Source organism: Dipteris shenzhenensis, chromosome 5, assembly GCF_047967505.1.
Source record: "Dipteris shenzhenensis isolate YYH24624 ecotype China chromosome 5, Dip_SZ_1.0, whole genome shotgun sequence".
NCBI classification, from domain to species: domain Eukaryota; kingdom Viridiplantae; phylum Streptophyta; class Polypodiopsida; order Gleicheniales; family Dipteridaceae; genus Dipteris; species Dipteris shenzhenensis.
In genome coordinates, this window is record NC_141600.1 from 43,204,380 (window position 1) to 43,225,455 (window position 21,076).

The window sequence follows — 21,076 nt, forward strand, 5'->3', positions numbered from 1 at the left end:
GCTTCTCACTGAGCATTGCTCTAGCACACTTCTACCAAAATTGGTTCTCTTTTGTTTACCGAAGCAACATGCTTCGCAAACTTTTCCATTTTGGAATTTCAATTGCCATATTTTGATTTCTTAGCTACATCAAGCTTTTGAAATTGACATGTCCATATCTCTTATGCCATACTGCAGAAAGTGGCATTGATTGCTGTCGAGATGACATGGCATGCAAATCTGGTACTGAAGCTAGCATTCTGAACAAGCGTCTTTTCTTGACTGCTTTCCTACTAGGTGATATCCTCTAGTTTTATCTCCGATCGTGCATTCATCTCCATTAAAGATGACTCGATCGTTGTGTTCTCTGAGATGCTCTTCCTTTGCCTGTGCCTGTGCCTGAGGCTGTGAATGCTTGATCATTAAAATGACCTCTGCGTGCTTGAATGGTCTGAGTCTTGAGTTCTTTACCAAGTAACACTGACTGTAGCTCTTCTAGTGTTGGAATTTGCGGTTCAATGGCAATACTTTGGACTAGATTCTCATATCCCTCTTCCAAGCCATTCAGGATGTCTTGAGCCATCTCTGCGGGATTCACGGTCTCTCCTGCTGCTGCTAGTTGATTGTTGTAATCCTTGATTTTGAGACGCAAGCATGACCAGCTTCATTGCTATTGTGGAAACTCTGGTTGATCTGGTTTCTCAGTGTGAGAATCTTGGATGTATTCTTAGACTCATAAAGAGCTGTGAACATATCCCATGCTTTTTTGGATGTTCAATGTGTTGAGCTGTCCTAGCATGACATCTAACATGATTTGCTTGATCAAATGACATGCATATTTATATTTCTTATCCCATTTTGCCTGTGCTCAGGCAATGGCAGGATCTATTGCAGATGTGGACACCGTTGGTGCATGTGTAGATCCGTCTACTTGTGCTGCGGCAATGGTGGGAGTTGTTGGTGGTGCACTAGATGGTCTAGGTGTAGACCCATCGACATACTCCCATTTGTCTTGAAGTACAAGAATGGTCTCCATTCGGTATTTCCATGTGCCGTAGTTGGAATTGTCTAACTTAGCAGATGCCTCCAAATCGAGGTTGCCAGTGGTAGACATGGTGTTAAAAGAAATGTACTTAAAGTGCCTGTGAAAACTTTGTTTGAATCAACTGCAATACACTGTCTGTATGAAGTGCAATCTGAACTGCTGGTGAAGAAGAATTGCAATATATTTCAATCTATTACAAGGCATATGTGGCAAATGATGCCGGGAATAGCCAAGAGGCTTTACAAGGCTGAAAATAATGTGCACGAATGCTAGAAAAATAGCCAATTGGCTTTACAATGAAGGCATGTGAGTGCCCATTGAACCATATGCCAATGTCTATGAAAACTTTGAAATTTGCTCACTGATGTGTAGACGGTCGGGTTTCAAGATGTGTTGATTGGAAACCGACAGGGGTGAAAAGTAAGAGTGGAAGGCCATGATCAAATTAATGTATAAAGGGGGAGGGCATTAAAGGAGGAGGGACGTGAGATTGGGGAGGGGGGGAGAGGGGAGAGACCACACATTAAAGAGGAAAGGACATATCAAAGGGGGAGGGGGATGAGGGAGCATTTATAATACTATTATAAGAGAATGGGGATATAATCTTACTTTATAGCGTAGTGGTAGGGCTCACGCATGGGAAAAAGAAGGGTTTGGGTTCGAATCTTTTCTTGAACGTTTGGGGAAGCCCCCCTTGGGCATAGTCTACACATAAAATAAATTAAGCCATAAATAAATTAAGCGGCGCTGAATTAAGCCTCCATGCACCAAAACTAATGAATTAATGGGTTGGAATATGAGAGAGTGAATAAGCTTGTATTACTGCCAAGAGTTCCTTCTCATAAATGTCATAATGAAGTTCAACATCTTTCAGCATTCTTCTTTCATAGGCTATTGCATGAGTATCTTGAGTTAGAGCAGCTGCAATGCAGTCACCACAAGTGTCGGCTGCTATGAAGAAGAGTTTTCGTAAGTTAAGAATGATGAGAACTGGGCTTGTGATCAAGGCATGTTTCAGCTTTTGAGAAGCTTCTTTCTCTTTCAGGGTACGTCCAAACCTAACCTTCTTCTTGGTGAGATCATGTAGGGCTGCAACTGTCTCTGCAAAATGCCCTCATAAAGTCCGAAAATTGTTCGAAGTGTGGTTTATCAATATGAAGTGCTACTCGAACCACTCAATGTCTATGCAATTGACAATCGTAGATCCTCCTAGATGATCAAGAATGCCATCCATACGAGGAATAGGGAAATGGTTTTTGATGACCTTGTTATTCAAATATTCTCCAAGTATCCCAAGCTTGCTTGGAAGTCTTGGAGGAATGGATATGAGGTATAATGAACCTCTTAATAGACAAGGCAATAAGAGACAATGTAGGCACTTTGGCATCCCATTTCGTATGATCCTAGTAGGAGCTTACATGTGCTTGCTATCTATCACGGCATTACCTCTTTGTGGAAGTGTAACAGGAGCACTCGCTCTTTGTGTTTTCAGCGGTTGAGTATGGGCATATTCTTGGATTCATTTATGTATGCACACGAACAAGGAGAAATGATAGATTTTGGGAGATTCACAAAACCTTCAGCAAATAAAAGTATGTAAAAGACTGCCATATACAGAATTTATCATAGCGGAGTTCAGGTCAGGCCTTAGTGACATATTTTAGATCTGAATAATAATGCTTAATAGGAACCTATAGACATGAGCTGGAAAATGAGAAGAAAAGAGAAGAGTTAGGGACGGAGCAGGTGTAGCTTTTGCAATCAGATAGGAATTGCATGTCTCGTATGTGTTCCATTTATAAAGTGGAGTTATTAACTGCACATTGCTAGAAGTCAAAACGTTTATTCTCTTTTAATTTCACATTAGTTGGTATTTGAGCTCCGAGACTTTGGTGCAGAGTAGCGTAAACCATTTTTTATAGCTGAAGGGATGTTCTTGTATACACATCACCTTGCCCTAGCAAGTCTATGTTTAACCAACCGTGAGCTCTACAACATCTTGAGCCAATTGCCCTTTTTATAGTAAGAACTTGCATCCCATACCATAGTCGAAAGGTGATCTTATTTGGTCCTAGCTACTACCAGGCAGTGAGGCCTGTGGGCTTTGTAGATGCCTCATCCCCATGTCCTCTCCACTATACTTACAAACCATGCTCAATATGTCTGATGTCAACCTTAATTACTAAGGGATGGTGTCCTATTAGGCTTGCTTTTTCATGATAGCCTTTAAGGCTTTCCAACATTGGTTATTATCAACGCTCGATCAAACTGCAGTTGAACCCCACTACCTAGAGCGTATTGGATCTTTGGTTCACCTGACCGTAATTGGGTAGACAGAGCTTAGGTCCATTGGGAATGTAATAAGCAAACTGATTTTCACAATTGATGGAAGCTGAGGACCTTGTCAACAACGTGTATTTATGGTGATGCAATGTTCTTTGCAGAAATAACGTACTTCTCTGCTGTGCTGTATGAATAGTTTTTAACGAATTGATTTTGGAACCAAATGAGTAATGGACAACAGAGATTATAGACTGAACTTGGGTCAAAGCAAATTGAGATTAGTTGTGCATTATATAAGGTTGCTGATTCTTTCTGTATGGGTTGACTGTTGATTTGCTTGCTTTTAATATAGATGACTTGTCCCGTCTTGATCTTCAACTGTTTGTTTTTGTGTTTCTCTTGACGTGCATGGTGGATGTTTTATCTCAGGTGCTTCATGAGATAGAACAGAGGGCAGATGTTATAATGGACGAACGAGGTTTCCAAGAAATACCCTTGCTTCTTTGTTTTCAAGCTTGTTCTTGATTGACTTGCTGCATACGTTTTTGTCAGAGCAATTGACAATGTATTATTTTTTGCAGCTGAGCATGCACAAATGGTTGAGGCATATTCTGTGATGGAAGAGAAGCTGCATTTGTCAATTGAAGTACAGAGCTCTTTAGAAACATCTATTAGAGAGTTGAAGGTAGTGCTTCAGATATGTTCATGATGATCTATTTTCCCAAACCTTCTTTCTCTTCTTCTTAGAGCTTGCTACTGAGCACTGTTTTTTGCAGGCTGACCTAAGAAAGAGAGAGAGAGATTTGGCTGGTGTACAAAAAGAGTGTTCTGACCTTCAGAGTCAGGTACAGTCTATGTTTTTATGAGGGGAGCGTGCTTGGGATTTTGAGTGATATAAAGTCATGGCTTGTTTCTCTCCTATTCCAGGTCACTGTGCTGCTAAAGGAATGCACAGATATACAGCAGCGCTTTGGAGTTGGTGGGTACTCCCTTCAAGGTGGATTTCCAATGGAGCCCATGGAATCAGATCTAGAAGTAACTGCCTCAGATGCAGTGATATCTGAACGACTTGTAAGATGATCTGCACAAAATAAGACTGTAAATGTGAGAGTGGAGATTTAGTATGTATGCCATTAACGGTAGTGTCATTATGTGTGTGACATTCTATTTGCTTTGTGGGTTGGAGGTGATATTAAGTGGCATCTGCATGGGTTAGTCTGTCTTAAACTGTATTGTTACAGTTGATATTTTGCATGCTTTGAACTGTATTGTCATAATGTGTATGCCATTTTCGATTCTGGCATCTTTTAAGCAGCTCACATTCAAGGATATGAAGGGAATGGTAGAGCAGAATAGTCAACTCCGTGCTCTTGTGAGGTCTCTTGGTCATCAAAATGAGGAGCAGGAAAAACAGTTGAAGGTGAGATTGTTTTGAAGTCTCTTTTTATATTTTGAAATGTTGAAACTTATTCATGTATATCTCATGTAATGCTCTTTTATTAGGAGGCCTTTGACTTGGAACTTAGAAAACGGACTGATGAGGCTGCTCGCAAAGTTTCCATGATCTTGAAAAAGTCAGAAGAGCAGACTGAGCTCATAGCATCGCTTCAGGGAACTGTGAGTTTCATCTTTATACTGTTTTCATAAAGAAACACACACACACACACACACACACACACACAGTTTTCTCCCTGGGAAAAGTAAGAGATGTGTTTATACCAGTTGAATCCTCTCTGGGAATAGTAAGAGACAGTTGTACATAGCTGCAGGCTTTCTTTATGGTCATTTGTTGGAGCCAAAGCAAGCCCTTTGCCTAGTCATTGACTTTGCAGTGTTTTTGTTGAGTTATGTTATCTTTGGAGGCTTTTGTAAAATGAAAAATAATGTTGTGTACATGATGATGAGCTTATTTTTTCATGCTTTCAGGTAGGAATGTATAGGAGGCTGTATGAAGAGGAAGTAAAGTCTCATAGCATATTTCCAAGAAAGAGTGGGGCCATTGTTCCTGCATTGGGTAGCATCTCATTCTCTGCAGATTTGCTTGGTCCTTTATTACTAAGAATCTGCTGGGAATGCCTAGTTTCTAGTATCAGTAGATGCAGTTATTTAGATCCGTTTGACAGATCTCTTCATTGCTGCAGATGCCAGTGGTGAGGATATGAGAAGCTTTATTGAGAGGTATCAGGTAAAAGTGGTGTTGTATGTTTGTGTATATTTAAACATTGTAGGAAAGATCTCAAGTAACAATGGTGTTATATGTATGTATGAATTTGAATATTGTAGGAAATCCCTTCAAGCTGTAATTTTGTCCCACTTACCATGTACAGGAAGAGATTGAGAAGGTGCGGAAGGAAGCTTCTGAACGCATGTCATCACTGGGGGATGAGTTGAACAAAGCCAGGTCTGTAATTCAAGTTTCAAATTGTTTTTGCTTGTGGCCTAGCGAGCGGCCATGAATCTAATCCCTCTTGTTTCTTTCTCTCCACTTGGATATATGTGTGACGTGTCATGCTTGGGGTTGCAGATTACTAAGTGTAATGCAAGCAAACCATTTGCTACTGGTTGGTGGCATGCACACATGCACGCGCGTGCGCACACACACACACACACGAATCTTATGTTCTTTTGAAGGGCTCTGAGAATGCAAATGCATCTTCTGATATGCTTTGGATGGATGTAGGCAACTTGTTACGGAACTAGTCATGATGATGTTTATGTTTCATCACCCATCGCAGATAGCACCAAGGTCTTTGCATCAGCAAGACCTTCAACCAGATTTATGTTTTAAATGCCACATGCTATGCATGCTTTATTACCAAATCTCGAATGTCGAAGCCCTCCTCCATCCACCGTTGATGATGCAATTGCTGTCCTGAATACTAGAGTATTCTACCTGGAACTTCTTTCCACTGGAAACACCTTAGGCTCATTTCTCAAGTCTATTAGAAATCATTTATCTGCGTAAATCTCTACCTTCATATCATGATCTACAAGAGTCTAGAAATTGCGAGTTATTCAGTTAGGCACATATTGCACATTGCTGATAGATTTACACCCATCCTCTTGACCACCAGTAACTTGCTCAATGTTTTCCCTCCACTCCGTCAGAACCTCCTTCCATTCCACCCCTTTCCTTACGTCTATACAGTGCTGTACGGCATCTGTATGGCTCTGCCACCCTGCTTCACCTTTACAACGTCTATACAGTTTTGTATGGCATCTGTACGGCTCTGCCACCCTGCTTCACCTTTACACACTCTCCAATATTCATTTTCACCCCTTCCACCTGTCCACACTTGCCTTCTTACTCCTGCTCATTCTTCTCGCTCCTCTATAGAGGCTGTTTGACCCCCTCTCCTTTGCTTTATAGGCCCTCCTCCTCTATCCGCTCCTCGTCGCTCATGCCTCATGTTCGCTCCTCAGCCCTCTATGGAGTCTTTGCAGGCAGCATATGGAACTTCCTTTCGATTTGGCATTACACCTTAGGATTGGCGAGTGATGGCTTCATCCTTATCCATTTATACTTCCACCCCTCTGCCTGCTGTGAGAACATGTATTTTCCCTAAAGACGAGTGGAAGCTTGATTTTGAAGTAGAGAGTGCAACTACTTTCTTTACGATTCCCTTCCTTCTAGGGGTCAGGCCAGCGATTGGTTGTTGGCAATTTCCCCTCCATCGTATTTGCGAGATGTTTTTCTTTTGAGAATATGCTTTTTTATTTAGGTGGTTTTTAACTCCCCTAAGGAGTGTTAGGGGCTAGCCCGCTAGCCCTTAGGTCGAAAACTCTCTCCCCTTTTTGTTTCTCTGTAGGGTTTGATCTTGTGGAAGAAGACAAAAAAAGGTCATTTCGCCCTTCATCTGGTTTCCAAGGCTTCCACATATCCATCACCGTCTTCTCCCTATTGTTAGATTTGTTTGGGGTTGTTGTTGAGGTGCACCCCCTTCTTGGTCACCTACTTCAGCAACAGAGGCAATCAAGATGGATGGGGTACCTCATGTTAGGGTTATTGTCTCTGACCCTAACATGATGGATGACCAGCATTTAGATCGCTCCCTTTTCCGTCAGAGAATTGAGTTTTTGGGTGCCGGAACCAGCCTCATATTTGTATATGCTTTGGGCATTGTGATAGGGAGTGCCCGAAGCAAAAGAAATGCCTAAAAATAAAAAGAAGGCAGAACCGTCTTCTATAGTCTGCAGGATGCTGGTGTCCTCTCCATTAGAGGTCGATAGTAGTTTGAGATGGCAGAGGGCTAGTACCAGAAAGAGGTTTTTTCTTCATATTAGGTTCAACTCCCTAGCCTTTCTCTCTGTCTCTTCAGCATTTTCTTCCTGTTGGACACCCCCTTGGATGTTACCCAACATGGTGCATTCTTCTTTGATTTACACGACTGCCATACCCTCGTGGATCGTTATCATGCTCGATGGGTGCAAGATTGGCTTTCTGAATATGTATGTGTCTAGTGGAAGATTGGCAACACATTATTTTTAGCAAGGAATTATTGTCATGGTTTCTAGCGGTGTATTCATGTGACATCCACATGATGGAGTTTCTTCAAATAAAAAAGGGTCAAAGAGAGGGTGGCATCCTCTGTCTTGAGAGAGATTCTGGGTTGATGATGCCTTTCATGCTTTATACCAATCTTTCCAATTTTCTTGGTTAAATAGGAGACATATGAGTCCCATCCATGCTCCGATTGACAAGTTTTATGTTGACCATTGGAGCTGGATAGAGTTGGCACTATAAGTATTGTCCAAGAAATCTTTACCACGGACCGCTTTCTTGTTTTTCTCACTCTTTTTGAGCCGCAAGTCTCTGCATTTTTTGCTAGTTTTATTATTCTAGAGACTATCTCGCCGCCTGTGAGTTCCCAAATGGGGAGGACATGGGGGAGGTAGACCATCAGTATATGAGGGTCCACATGGACTGTTACGGGAACAGATCTGAGAAGATATGGAGTCTGCAAGTGCACAGGGCTGCTACAGCACGTCTCACAAAGTACAGCAAGGCTGTATGGAGGATGTACGGGTGCATGACAGCAGGCTGGAGCAGGTACATGGCTGCAGCGTGTGCAGCGTTTGGCTGGGGTTAGTCATCGGCCTTGAAACTGGGCAGCAGCAGCCTGTAGCAGGTTGGTGGAGCTGACAGGACAGGAGCGGCAAAGCAGCAGCAACTAATGGTGGGGGGCTGGGGCCATTTATAGGCTGGTCCCAGGTTGGCAGAACAGCAGCCAAAGTTGGGCCAGTAGAGGTAATGTTGGTCAGCAGTCTGTCAGGTCGGGCAGATCAGGGGCTCTGGTCTGTGACGATCCACAAACTGGCCAGTCGGCCAGTCTTGGGGCATACAGCCCCTATAAAAGCAGAGCCTTTTTGCCTCTTTAGTGAATTCGTTCTCCATCAGCAAGACGTACAGTCTGCGCCATATTTGGATCTTCAGGGAGCCCACACAGAGGCAGATCTCTAGTGCAGTAGAAGAGCCATAGTGTGATCCACAGGAAGGTGAGCAGGAGCCTGAGTCCCTGACAGTTACAGCAGATCCATGCCTGTAGGAGAGCATAAGGACTGCATGAAAGGAAGCTTGGTTCGCTGTATACATCAGCACATATCTTTGCAAATAGCTCGCTAGTGAGTTTGATGCTTTGTTCTAACTCTTTATATGGAGAGGAGGATCTTACTGAGTCAGTTTGACAGATTTGGGACCCTTATGTAGGATTTTTCATGCATTCCATTTTCTTTGCAACAACGATTTTCCATACTAGTGATTTCTATAGGACAAGTCTAGGGAAGATATAGCACAATCTCTTTCAGTTGCGAACATGTAGGGCAAGCCAAGGAAGCAATTTGCCTTGCAGCCAATAAAGAACCCATAGGTAAATTGTAATGCACCCACCAAACAACGCCACAATAACACACACTACTTGATAGGAAGTTCGCTATTCCATATGCGTTTACGTTTATAAGACAAGTCTTCCACCTCGCGCTGCGCGCAGATCCTCGGTGGCACTTCCTTATCGATTGCCCAGATCATGGCGGAGATTTGGAGTGAGATTATTCATACCCTCAGAGGCCAGTGGGACCAGATTCAGGGAGACTCCCGGGCTGGTCAGGAGAAGCGGAGACGCTTCCTCCAGGCTTGGGACACACAGAGCCTCTTCTTCGAGCAGACTACGCAGGGCCTTCGGTGGCACTACTCACCACCCCGATGGCTGTTCATTCACACTCAGCATATCCCTCCGTGAGAGTATGATTTATTATGCTACCTTTTAGGGCTGCGTCCGGTTTGTGAACGCAGCCCGTCAGCTATAAGCTGACCTCTTGTATTTTGTTCTCGAAGTAATATAATAAGCACTGTTTTTTCGGAAAAAAAAAATAAGACAAGTCTTCCACCAAGCAAGCAAGCACGCGCACACACACGTGTGTACGTGTGCGTGTGCGTGCGCGTGCGCGCGTGTGCAAGCTTTGATTGTCTGCAAGCTCATCACATAGACCACATTTTCTTCTTGTCATATAATGAGATTTTCTCATGATGTAATATTGGACTCCTCATTTTGGAGACTCTATTTGCTAATATAGAATATCAACAATTGTACTTAATGTGTGTGTGTGTGTGGGGGGGGGGGGGGGGGGGGGGGTGGGTGGGTCTCCCATTTGAACAGATATCGGCTTGCCGTCACATTGCTCTTGCTGTTTGTCGCTGATGTCTATCCTTGCAGGAATCTATGCCTTATTTGTTTTGGCATTTGCCGGGATTCTCGTGATTTCCTGTTTATGCTGACCTTGCCCTGTCTAAATATCATTTCTGCCGTTCTTCTCTGCAGCAATCATTCTTTGATTGCCTACATGCACGGGATCTTTTTTTTTGCTATAATCAGATCTTTTGATATTGTAACTACTTGTCCCCTCTTTTTTTGGGGGACAGTTTCACAGTTTCTTGTACTATAATACAACAGCCTTTCACAAAATAGAAAAGTGTCTCTGTCTGTGTCTCTGTCTGTGTCTCTCTCTCTCTCTATACACACACACACACACACACACACACTTTTGTGTGTGTGCGCATAGGTGATGTGTGTGTGTGTGTGTGTGGTGTGTGGCGACGAACGTACGGTGAGCGGGTGTGTGAGAGAGGGTGTGCGACGGACGTACGGTGAGCGTCGTTCATCGTCGTCCATCAGATTTTGGCGCCCGTCGCTTCGTCCGTACCATCGTACGGCCGTTCTTGCTTACCTTTCCATCGCTGCTCCGTTCGACCCTGCTCGTCACTTCTTACCTGCAGTCTTCCTTCCCAAAGCCCATACAATCCGTTCGTATTTTCCCCTTTAATCATTCCGTACACTCCTTCAACTCTTCCGTACAGACTGCCCGTTGTCCCGTACAGCCCGTCGGTGATCCCGTACAGTTTCTCAGTCCTTTCTTGTAATCTCCCAATCTGCCCGTACAGTGCTTCATTCCAGCGTGCGTACAGCCTGCGAGCCTTTCTTCGTCCCTGTCCGAATCTCCCTGTTTGATATCTGTAAAACCCCTTAGCCTCCATGGCAGAAGCAAATAAGTACTATGTCAAGAGAGCCCTCTCTCCTGAACCCAAAAGACAATCAAGGGAAGCCTCTTCTCCCATAGCTCCTTCTTCTGAAGATGCTTCTTATGTGTTTGATATGCTGAATGATGATTTTCAACAAAGCAGAAGGGAATGGATTCAACCTGCTCCGGAACTCACTTACAAAATGAAGCTGCCATCTCTTGTGCAACCTTTGAAGAAGCTCTCTCAAACTGCAGTTATCATCTTTTTCCCAGGCAAAATTCCCTCTGCTAATGATGTGGGACAATGGGTGAATTCTCTCCTAGGTGGATGCTTTGTAGAAGGAGTCTATTTTGGCTCCCGAGGATTTTATGAAGTTCATCTTTTGGATGCTTTGACAAAACAAAAGATGCTGGAAATGTCTCCGTTATTTTTTGGTCCCCAGATGGTGCATATCATGCCCTGGTCCCCCAATAAGGACTATCAGAACCTCATAAAGCATCATTGCCCTGTATGGGTTGAAGTGGTTGATTTTCCAGATTATATGAGAACAGAGCTTCCAGGTTTAGCTATGACATTGGGGCAAGTGATCTGTCCCCCTCGTCCAACAGGTAATAAAATCGTTTTTGCATATTATGGGATACTGATAGACCGACCCCTTCTTCTATTGCAGTTGAGATTGAGGGTGTTAATTTGGGCAAGAAATATTTCACCTTAAAATGGGGCATTTTTGCTGGAGCTTGTTTTTCTTGTCACAAATTTGGGCATCTTGCTTCGGAGTGTCCTTCTATTACAGCCGTATATTACGAAACAGCACTGAGAGTGGAAAAACAGCAATATCTTCACGCCTCTACGACGGAATTACATGCTCCAAAGGCTCTCCCTCACTCCCTCTCTCTGAACAAACACTAGGGCCCAGGACAAATTGTCGGGCTGGACCCCCCCGAAGGTCTTTATTACTTTCAGAAATTCCGTTACAGAAGTTCAGCATGAGCTGTCACGTAAGTCTCTCTTAAAACGTGAAAAGAACTCCCTTTCTTACAAGAGCTTCAAGCCCCATTCAAATTGGCAACATGCCACTTGTCTAAAATCTAGACTAACTCTTATTACAAGCCACTTAGGGCCATTCTGGAGTCTTCAAAGCTCTCGGTCACACGAACCGCTTCCTAGGTGCTTGTCAGGCTCCCATTTCGCTTAGGAAAAATAATCCTTCCTAGTACCTGCAACAATTAATTAAAGCGCACCACCATGGTACCCATTAATTGTTAGCGCTTTGCATGCAAATAACACACTGTGGACTAATCCTAGTCACGGTGGGCGTCCCCACTGAACACATGTGCACATCTAAACAAATATATATATATAAATAAATAAATAAATAAATATATATATTTTCTCTGGTTGACCGGAGTCAACACTCTTGATTATAATTAAAGAGCTTTGACCAAGGGTCAAGGCGCCTTAATTATAGCCAAGTCTCTCCAACCGAGGTTGGCACATCTTGGTTAACCGAGATTAACCCCTCTTGGCGCGTGCCAAGTCTTGTTGACCGAAGTCAACATTCTCTGACCGCAATCAGGTTTACTTGACTGGGGTCAAGTATCTTTGACCGTAGTCAATCCTTTGACCTTTAAAATGACTCTTTGACCGTAATTAACACATATAAAACTCTTTAATTAAGATCAAATAAATGGTCAACTGTACTTTGACTTAGGATATTTACATTGTGGTGACATCCCCTCGGCTTCTATTCAGTTGACCTCAACTGAAAAGCTTCCTTGTAAACATCCAAAAGGTGTGGATGATCGGATAACATGTCTTCGTCCATCCACTTGGCATCTAGTGCCGTATAATTTTTGAATTTTACAAGATACCTGTAAAATTCCTTACCCTGAGGGCCTTTACGTACAGTATGGTACACAATTTGCTCTGGCTGAAGGACTTCCTCCAGCTCATCCACTTCTGGTGGATCCTCTGATACTGGTTCTGTAGGCTCTGGTCCTTGAAATTTCTTTAGAAGACTCACATGGAATGCATTGTGAATCCTCCAATGCTCTGGCAATGCTAATCTGTATGCAACCTCATTTATTCTTTCTGTAACCCTGAAAGGGCCATAGTATCTGGGAGATAACTTTGCATACACTTTCTGTTTGCCTTTAAACTTGCGGAGCCTAGCTTTTTCAAACTTTAAAAGTACCCAGTCCCCTTCCTTGAGATCCAACTGTCTCCTATGTTTATCTGCAGCCCTTTTATGTTTCTCTTGAGACCTTTCAATTGCTGTCCGGACTTGGCTATAAGCTGTCTGGAGGTCTCTCACAAACTGATCAGCTGCAAATATTTCATCCTTAGTCCTCAATATAGGTGGCAAAATCACCTTCCCATATATGACTTCAAAAGGGGCTTTCCCTGTAGAGCTATGTACTGTATTATTGTAAGCAAACTCTACTAACGGTAGGTACTTTTCCCAGTCTGAACTTTGGTCACCCACGTAGCATTTCAGCATATCCAAAATGGTAGAATTTGCTACTTCACTTTGACCATCTGTCTGGGGATGGAAAGAAGAAGAAAAATTCAGATTCGTCCCCATGTTATCAAATAAAGCTCTCCAGAATAGACTGGTCATTCTGGGATCTCGATCACTAACAATGGACTTAGGCATACCATGATGTTTAAAGATCTGTGCCATAAACAGCTTAGCCATATGATCTGCCTTTATGGTTTTGCGAACCGGAAGGAAATGAGCTTGCTTGCTGAATCTGTCTATGATAGTCCAAATCCCATCATTCCCTGACTTTGATCTTGGCAAATCAAAAATAAAGTCCATTGTAATACTTTCCCATGGTGCCTGAGGCACGGGAAGAGGCATAAGTAGGCCAGGTGCCTTCTGTCTATCATACTTCATTTTCTGACACGTAAGGCATTCAGTAACAAACTGATGTATATCTTTGCGCATTCCTGGCCAAAAGAAATACCTCTCTAGTGCTAGAGTTGTTGCTGTAATTCCTCTATGTCCAGCATAGGGAGGCGCATGGCATTCTCCCAAAATCTTTTTCCTCATCTCCTGGGTGATGCATAGGCAATCATCTTTCATTAAATACCCATCTTTCAGGGAATAGTGACTGGTAGATTGTCCTTCTTGCATTTGCTGTAAAATTTCACCAAAATCAGAATTATGAGCATATTGTTCCCTCATGCCTTCCAAGTCCTGATGATAAGCAATAGTTACATTATTGACCTGGGGTCTTCGGGACAAGGCATCTGCCACTCTGTTCCGAATTCCTGGAGTATGGACAATCTGAAAATGATACATTGACAGCATGTTGGCCCATTTCATATGCTTCTCTGAAAGCTTGGTCTGAGTCAAAAAGTATTTCAGACTTTGGTGATCTGTTTTAACAATAAAATCTGCACCCAAAAGGTAATGTTTCCAGGTATGGATAGCATGAATTACAGCCAATAACTCTTTCTCATAGATTCCTAAATATCTTTCCGCATCCCGAAGTCGCCTGCTTTCATAAGCTACTACATGACCATTCTGATGCAATGCAGCGCCAACACATTCTCCACAAGCATCACAATCCACATCAAAAGACTGATACAGATCCGGAACTACCAGAATAGGCTCTGTAGTCAACTTTTCCTTGAGTGTATTGGATGCTTTCTTCTGTGATAATCCCCAGGTGAAGGCTGCATTTTTCTTAGTAAGGTCATGTAATGGAGCTGCGATATCAGCAAAATGTCTGATAAATCTTCTGTAGTAAGAACACAAGCCTAAAAAGCTTCGAACTTCATGCACAGTTTTCAGCTCTGGCCATTCTTGAATGGCACGGATCTTCGCTGGATCCATTTGTATCCCATTCTTGGATATTATATGCCCCAGATAATGGATTTCTTCCAAGAAGAACTCACTTTTCTTGCTGTTTGCATAGAGCTGATGATTTCTCAGCTCTTGGAACACTATAGCAAGATGTTTTCTGTGCTCTTCCTCTGTTTGGGAAAAAACTAAGATATCGTCAAAGAAAGTACCCGTAAAATGCCTGTACTTCCGGAAGATGCGATCCATCATTCTGTTGAATGTGGCTGGAGCATTTGTCAATCCAAAAGGCATCACTAAGTATTCATACAACCCGAATGTTGTGCGGAATGCTGTCTTATGCACATCCTGAGGCTGTATCCTCACTTGGTGGTAGCCACTCTTTAAGTCTATCCTGCTGAAAACTGAAGCTCCATTTAACTGATCCAGGACATCATCAATACGCGGAATAGGGAATCTATTCTTGATGGTCATTTTGTTCAGTGCGCGATAATCAACACACATACGGAATGAACCATCTTTCTTCTGTACTAACAGTACAGGGGAACAAAAAGGAGACGAGCTGGGCTGAATCAAGCCTTTGGACAGCAAGTCCTGTACTTGAGCCATAATCTCCTCTCTCTGAGTCGCACTGACTCTATAAGGGGGTCTGTTTGGTGGCTCACTACCAGGCATTAACTCTATCTGATGATCTTCTGGTCTCTCTGGGGGTAACTCCCCTGGCAAAACATCAGAAAAGCAATCTTTAAAGTTTACCAAAAACTGAAACTTGTCTTTGTCTGCATCATTCATTTCAGCATGCATATCATTCTCTTTTTCTTTTACAAAAACCATGTACGCAGAAATTGCAGACTTTATTGCTTTACCGCAAGAAACATCAGATACAATGGGGATAGTGTCCCCTTTATTCCTGGCAATTACACGCTGATTTTTCCCCCTATGTACAAATTCCAGCGTTCTTTCAGGAAGAGTCAACTTCACTGCCTTGCGGTGAAACCAAGGCATCCCCAAAACTACATCATAATGTTTCAGTGGAGAAATGAAGAAGTCTTCCTGATCCACATAACTCTGAACATGTAGACGGAGCTTCCCTATCAAGGGAGTAACTGGCACAGGATTCCCACAAAACATTTGATCGGCATCCAAAGCCCTGCCTAACTCTTCCGTCTTTATTCCCAGCCTCAGGGCTAGGTCCTCTGATATGAAATTATCAGTAGCCCCTGGATCAAATAAAATTAGCGCTTGCTGGTCTCTAACTTTGCCCCATGATAGCAGCAATTCTTGTTCTTCTGGGTTCAAAGCATGACCCAGTATATCAGCAATACCCCCCGCCATTGGCTTTTGCGGTCCTCGTGGCTTCTCTGCCTCTTTTCCCTTCGATGAGGAAGGCTTTTCTGGGCACTGGGCAGCCACATGCCCCTCTTTACCGCACCTGAAGCATTTCCCATCTCTACGGAATTCCGCTATCTGTTCAGGGGTAAAAATAGATTTGCCCTTATAGGTCTTTGAGAACTGAGTACCCCTCGGCTTCTGAGGCTGAAACCCTTTCTTTTCAGCCTTAGGGGACTCTTTCTTTTTTGATTTTATAAAATCAGATTTCTTTTTATCAGCACGTCCTACATGCAAGGATGGCACTGTAGATGGATCTTGTAGCGGCACAAGACTCGCTACTGAGGCTGAATGCATAAGATCTTGAATATTCTTTGCCCCCAAAGCATTCACTACTGCCTGAATTCTTGGAGTGAGACCTGCTCTGTACTTCCTCATCTGGGTACCTTTGGAGATCTTTTTGAACGGTGCAACCTGCAAATAAGCATCCCAGAACTTTTGGTTGTACCCATCCACTGTATCTCCTGCATCCATGTGCAAGCTGTCCCAGTCTTGAAGAACATGGTCTCTAAACTGTTTAGGCATAAACTGCTGGTAGAAGGCTTTCTTGAAGCCCTTCCACTTTCTTGGGGCTGATCCATCTGTGGTCAGTGCACTCCACCATGCACTAGCCGTTGCTGTTAAATGTAAGCTGACCATTCTTAATTTGGAGGATTCTGAAAATTTCTCTGTACCAAATGCAGCATCAAACTGTCTGATAAACTGCAATGCTTTGTCTGTATGACCATACTGTCCATTGTAGGTCATAAATTTGACAGATTTTCCTCCCTCTTTAAATTCCTTGGTCGCTTTGGAAGGCTTTCTCTTCCCAGACTTCTCGTGTTTCCTTCTTTTCCTGGATGGTCTATCTGATGAGGAAGAAGAAGACACAGAAGTCGAACTTGAGGTAGACGGTGATGGACTAGGAGATCGGTGACGATGCCTCGATCTCTTTTTACTATGGGACCGTCTCCTATGAGATCTATGAGATCTCTCTCTCTCAGACTGTACACGAGAGTGTGCCTCTGGCATTGGCACGTCATATACTGGATCAGGCATAGCTTCTGCTGGAAACAAATGCTGAGCCCTGGGATCCCTTTTAAGATTTTCCAACTCTTGTATACGAGTGCGTACCATTTGTTCAAATTCTTGTTGAGTTTGTGGCACATTCCTCTGTCTTGGATGCACATCCCTATCTTGAGAATCCCACTGGATAGGTGATTGATCCATATTCTGAGATCTGCAGATTTTTCTCACACTGTGCAAGTAACTAATACACACTACCTTTGCTTTTCCAACATAAAAGATACCTCAACAAGAGGTGTTTTGCATTCACAATCTATGCCAGTACGGGCTGTCAGTTCAAGGCATGTACCCACACAGTTGTCAAAGCATCATCAACTATGTTGCCCTTTTCTGGCTGCTGCAGATGGCTTCAAAAGGCATCTGTTTTTCCCTCTTTTTTTTTTTTTTACTGCTCAAAGGCATGCATTCTCCTTTTTCTGCAAATCTCTGTTTTCTCTGCTTTTCACTGGTTTTCTGCTACTTTTCTGACAGTAAAAACCTGACAGGCAGGTGAAAATTAATAGCCAAAACTGTCTCTGCAACTGTCTTTTTTTTTTTTTTTTGTTGAAAACAGTAACCAGATGAGTAACTACTGGTACTCTAACCGACTGTCTGGTTAGTCTGCAACTAGACTAACTGGACTGGTTACACCAACCAAACTGGTCTGGTTAGGCCAGCTTAACTGGACCAAAGTTGAACTAACTGGACACTGGTTCAACTAACCAGAGTTAACTGACTGCAGTTGACTTAACCAGGGTTTCACTAACCACGGGTCAACCAACCAGGGTTTAACTGTACCAGGGTTAACTTAACCACTGGTCTGCCAGGCTGGCTGCCACGTGTCAGTGCCATGTCAGCATCTGAGCTGTCTGCCACCTGTACTGTGCCACGTCAGCGCCACGTGTCCTGTGCCACGTGTCACTGCCACGTCATCTGGTGCACTGTGTACCTGCTGGCTGCCACGTCAGCATCACGTCAGCGCCACGTGTCAGATCTGCCACGTCATCTTTCTGCAGCTTTAGGAAACGGAATCTCCTTGACGGGCGACGGCGAGGTCGGCGTACAGCGTTGGCAACTCGCATAATTAAGGCTGTGGCTCTGAACTTTGACGAAGGCTGCTCAACGGAATAGATTGCGAAACTGCAATTCAGCGCAGGCGCCTATCAAGCATAGCCTTGAGCATCGATCGACGATGCAAAACCTTCACGCCTCTTTTCGCAACCCACGCTACAGCGCCTTCGTCACCTGCGAAAATCTCCACGGCCAAACCTTGGACAGCCTACGCGTCAAACTGTCTGTCGTGGAAGCGCTCCGTGAGCATTCAACTCTCAGAGCCCTTGCGGTGCTTTAAGCTGGAAGACCTCTCCGTCATTTTACCCGTGCACCCTTATCAGGCTGGCTTGCTTTTAATAAAAGCATTTCGTCAATCGTCCGCAGGCCTACCAGCTAGCTCCTTTGCTAGAATCGTCACAGCCTTGAGAGGCTATGAACCTACGCTCTGATACCAATATTACAGCCGTATATTACGAAACAGCACTGAGAGTGGAAAAACAGCAATATCTTCACGCCTCTACGACGGAATTACATGCTCCAAAGGCTCTCCCTCACTCCCTCTCTCTGAACAAACACTAGGGCCCAGGACAAATTGTCGGGCTGGACCCCCCCGAAGGTCTTTATTACTTTCAGAAATTCCGTTACAGAAGTTCAGCATGAGCTGTCACGTAAGTCTCTCTTAAAACGTGAAAAGAACTCCCTTTCTTACAAGAGCTTCAAGCCCCATTCAAATTGGCAACATGCCACTTGTCTAAAATCTAGACTAACTCTTATTACAAGCCACTTAGGGCCATTCTGGAGTCTTCAAAGCTCTCGGTCACACGAACCGCTTCCTAGGTGCTTGTCAGGCTCCCATTTCGCTTAGGAAAAATAATCCTTCCTAGTACCTGCAACAATTAATTAAAGCGCACCACCATGGTACCCATTAATTGTTAGCGCTTTGCATGCAAATAACACACTATGGACTAATCCTAGTCACGGTGGGCGTCCCCACTGAACACATGTGCACATCTAAACAAATATATATATATATAAATAAATAAATAAATAAATATATATATTTTCTCTGGTTGACCGGAGTCAACACTCTTGATTATAATTAAAGAGCTTTGACCAAGGGTCAAGGCGCCTTAATTATAGCCAAGTCTCTCCAACCGAGGTTGGCACATCTTGGTTAACCGAGATTAACCCCTCTTGGCGCGTGCCAAGTCTTGTTGACCGAAGTCAACATTCTCTGACCGCAATCAGGTTTACTTGACTGGGGTCAAGTATCTTTGACCGTAGTCAATCCTTTGACCTTTAAAATGACTCTTTGACCATAATTAACACATATAAAACTCTTTAATTAAGATCAAATAAATGGTCAACTGTACTTTGACTTAGGATATTTACATTGTGGTGACACCTTCTATCCTTCATCCACCTCCTCCAGCTGCTATTCCTCTGCCATCTAATAAAGGAGGTCAGAAGACATATGTGGAAAAGATTGAAGCTAAAGGACCAAAGCCTTCAGTTCATACAGGGAGTCAGGCCAATTCAGCTCAAAATAAGGATAAAGGTAAAAGCAAGTTAGGAGAAAATATTTCACCTTCTCATGAGGGATGGCAGACTGCAAAGAAGACGGTGCCTCTCAAACAAAGACCTCTCCAATCTCGTAATTGGGATGCCTCTGCTCCTTCTCCAGGTCAATCTTCTACCTCTTCAAGCAGCCCCATCACAAAGGCTTGGGTCAATGCAGTCAAGAAGGGTCTTCCCCTTTGTGAAGAAGATGATATTATCAGGGAATTGGAAGCTGAGGGTCAGCAAGACCCTGTGGCAATGGCAGAGGCTTGAGGCCTCCCGCTCTTTTGGAGGACCGATCATTCTCTTGTATATATTTTCATGAGTGTTTCTCTTAAATGTTTTTCCTATAATATACAGGGCCTCTGCAACCAGAATAAATGGAGGCTTCTCTGGCAATATATAAATACAACTCATCCGGATGTTGTATGTCTCCAAGAGCATAATCAGCATTTTTTTGCTGGACAGCATGGGTTTTTTTCAGGATATGATATATTCTATTCAGGATCGGAACAATTCTCTGGGCTGTGCATTTTAGGCAGACATGATCTGCAACCCTTGATAGCATATAATGATCTAGGTGGAAGATGGATGATTATTCAATGTATGATCAATGGAGAGATTTTTGAAATAGGATCTTTGTATGCTTCTCAAAATTCAGCTTCTAGAGCTCAAATGTGGAACTCCATAAAGCAATATCCTTGGTCCTCTAATGCTCTACTTTGTGGTGATTTCAACAATTCTCCTCACTGGAAGGACAATACCACGCATAAATCACATATGCTGCCCTCTGAAATCCAGCAATGGGAACACATGACATCATCACTTCGATTTGCAGATTTATGGATAGCAACTCATCCTTCAGTGATGGGATTTACATATCATCATAATGCTTTCACAGATTATTGGGCCAGGCTTGATAGATTTTATCTCATTCATGCTCAGCAATATGATGAATATACATGTCAGATGTGGACTGATTATTCACAACAATTATCTGATCACACTCCACTTTGGATCACCCTTTCTTTTGGTATGCCTCTGGATGACTTGCAGCTCTCCTCAGTCAGAAATTTACAGGTTAATCAATTCTATCTTTCTCATGAAAAATTTCAGCATATGATCAGACTGGCTTGCAGGCCATTGCTATCCCATGTCAGGAGGATCTGGAATTTGCTTGGATCTCTTTCATAAATCGTATTCAAAATGTCATCAAGGAATATGGAAGATGGTACTTGGCAGAAACCAGACAGCATATCCAGTGGGCAAAATCATACAAGCAGTATCTTGTACAGATTAGTCATCAAAGATCTCTATCTGATTCTGAACAGCATTTATTATCTTGTGCTTCCTCTATAATTGATGCCAATGACAAACGCAAGCTGTCTAAATGGCAGAT

The 21,076-nt window shown here is 43.2% G+C and overlaps 1 protein-coding gene across 4 annotated transcripts in view; it reads left to right on the forward strand.

The window, feature by feature from the left end:
• Positions 1 to 21,076, forward strand: part of LOC147902058 (nuclear-pore anchor-like) — a 194,651-nt gene that overhangs the window by 78,118 nt on the left and 95,457 nt on the right. For all 4 annotated transcript variants that reach the window (XR_015540999.1, XM_087374650.1, XM_087374651.1 and 1 more), the window contains exons 12-20: positions 3,737 to 3,785; positions 3,889 to 3,992; positions 4,084 to 4,152; positions 4,235 to 4,378; positions 4,623 to 4,727; positions 4,811 to 4,924; positions 5,234 to 5,321; positions 5,449 to 5,492; positions 5,635 to 5,708. Coding sequence is in view for 3 of the 4 variants with exons in the window: in XM_087374650.1 (XP_087230776.1) it covers positions 3,737 to 3,785; positions 3,889 to 3,992; positions 4,084 to 4,152; positions 4,235 to 4,378; positions 4,623 to 4,727; positions 4,811 to 4,924; positions 5,234 to 5,321; positions 5,449 to 5,492; positions 5,635 to 5,708 (791 nt within the window). In the remaining variant the exon portion in view is untranslated. The remainder of the gene's footprint in view (positions 1 to 3,736; positions 3,786 to 3,888; positions 3,993 to 4,083; positions 4,153 to 4,234; positions 4,379 to 4,622; positions 4,728 to 4,810; positions 4,925 to 5,233; positions 5,322 to 5,448; positions 5,493 to 5,634; positions 5,709 to 21,076) is intronic.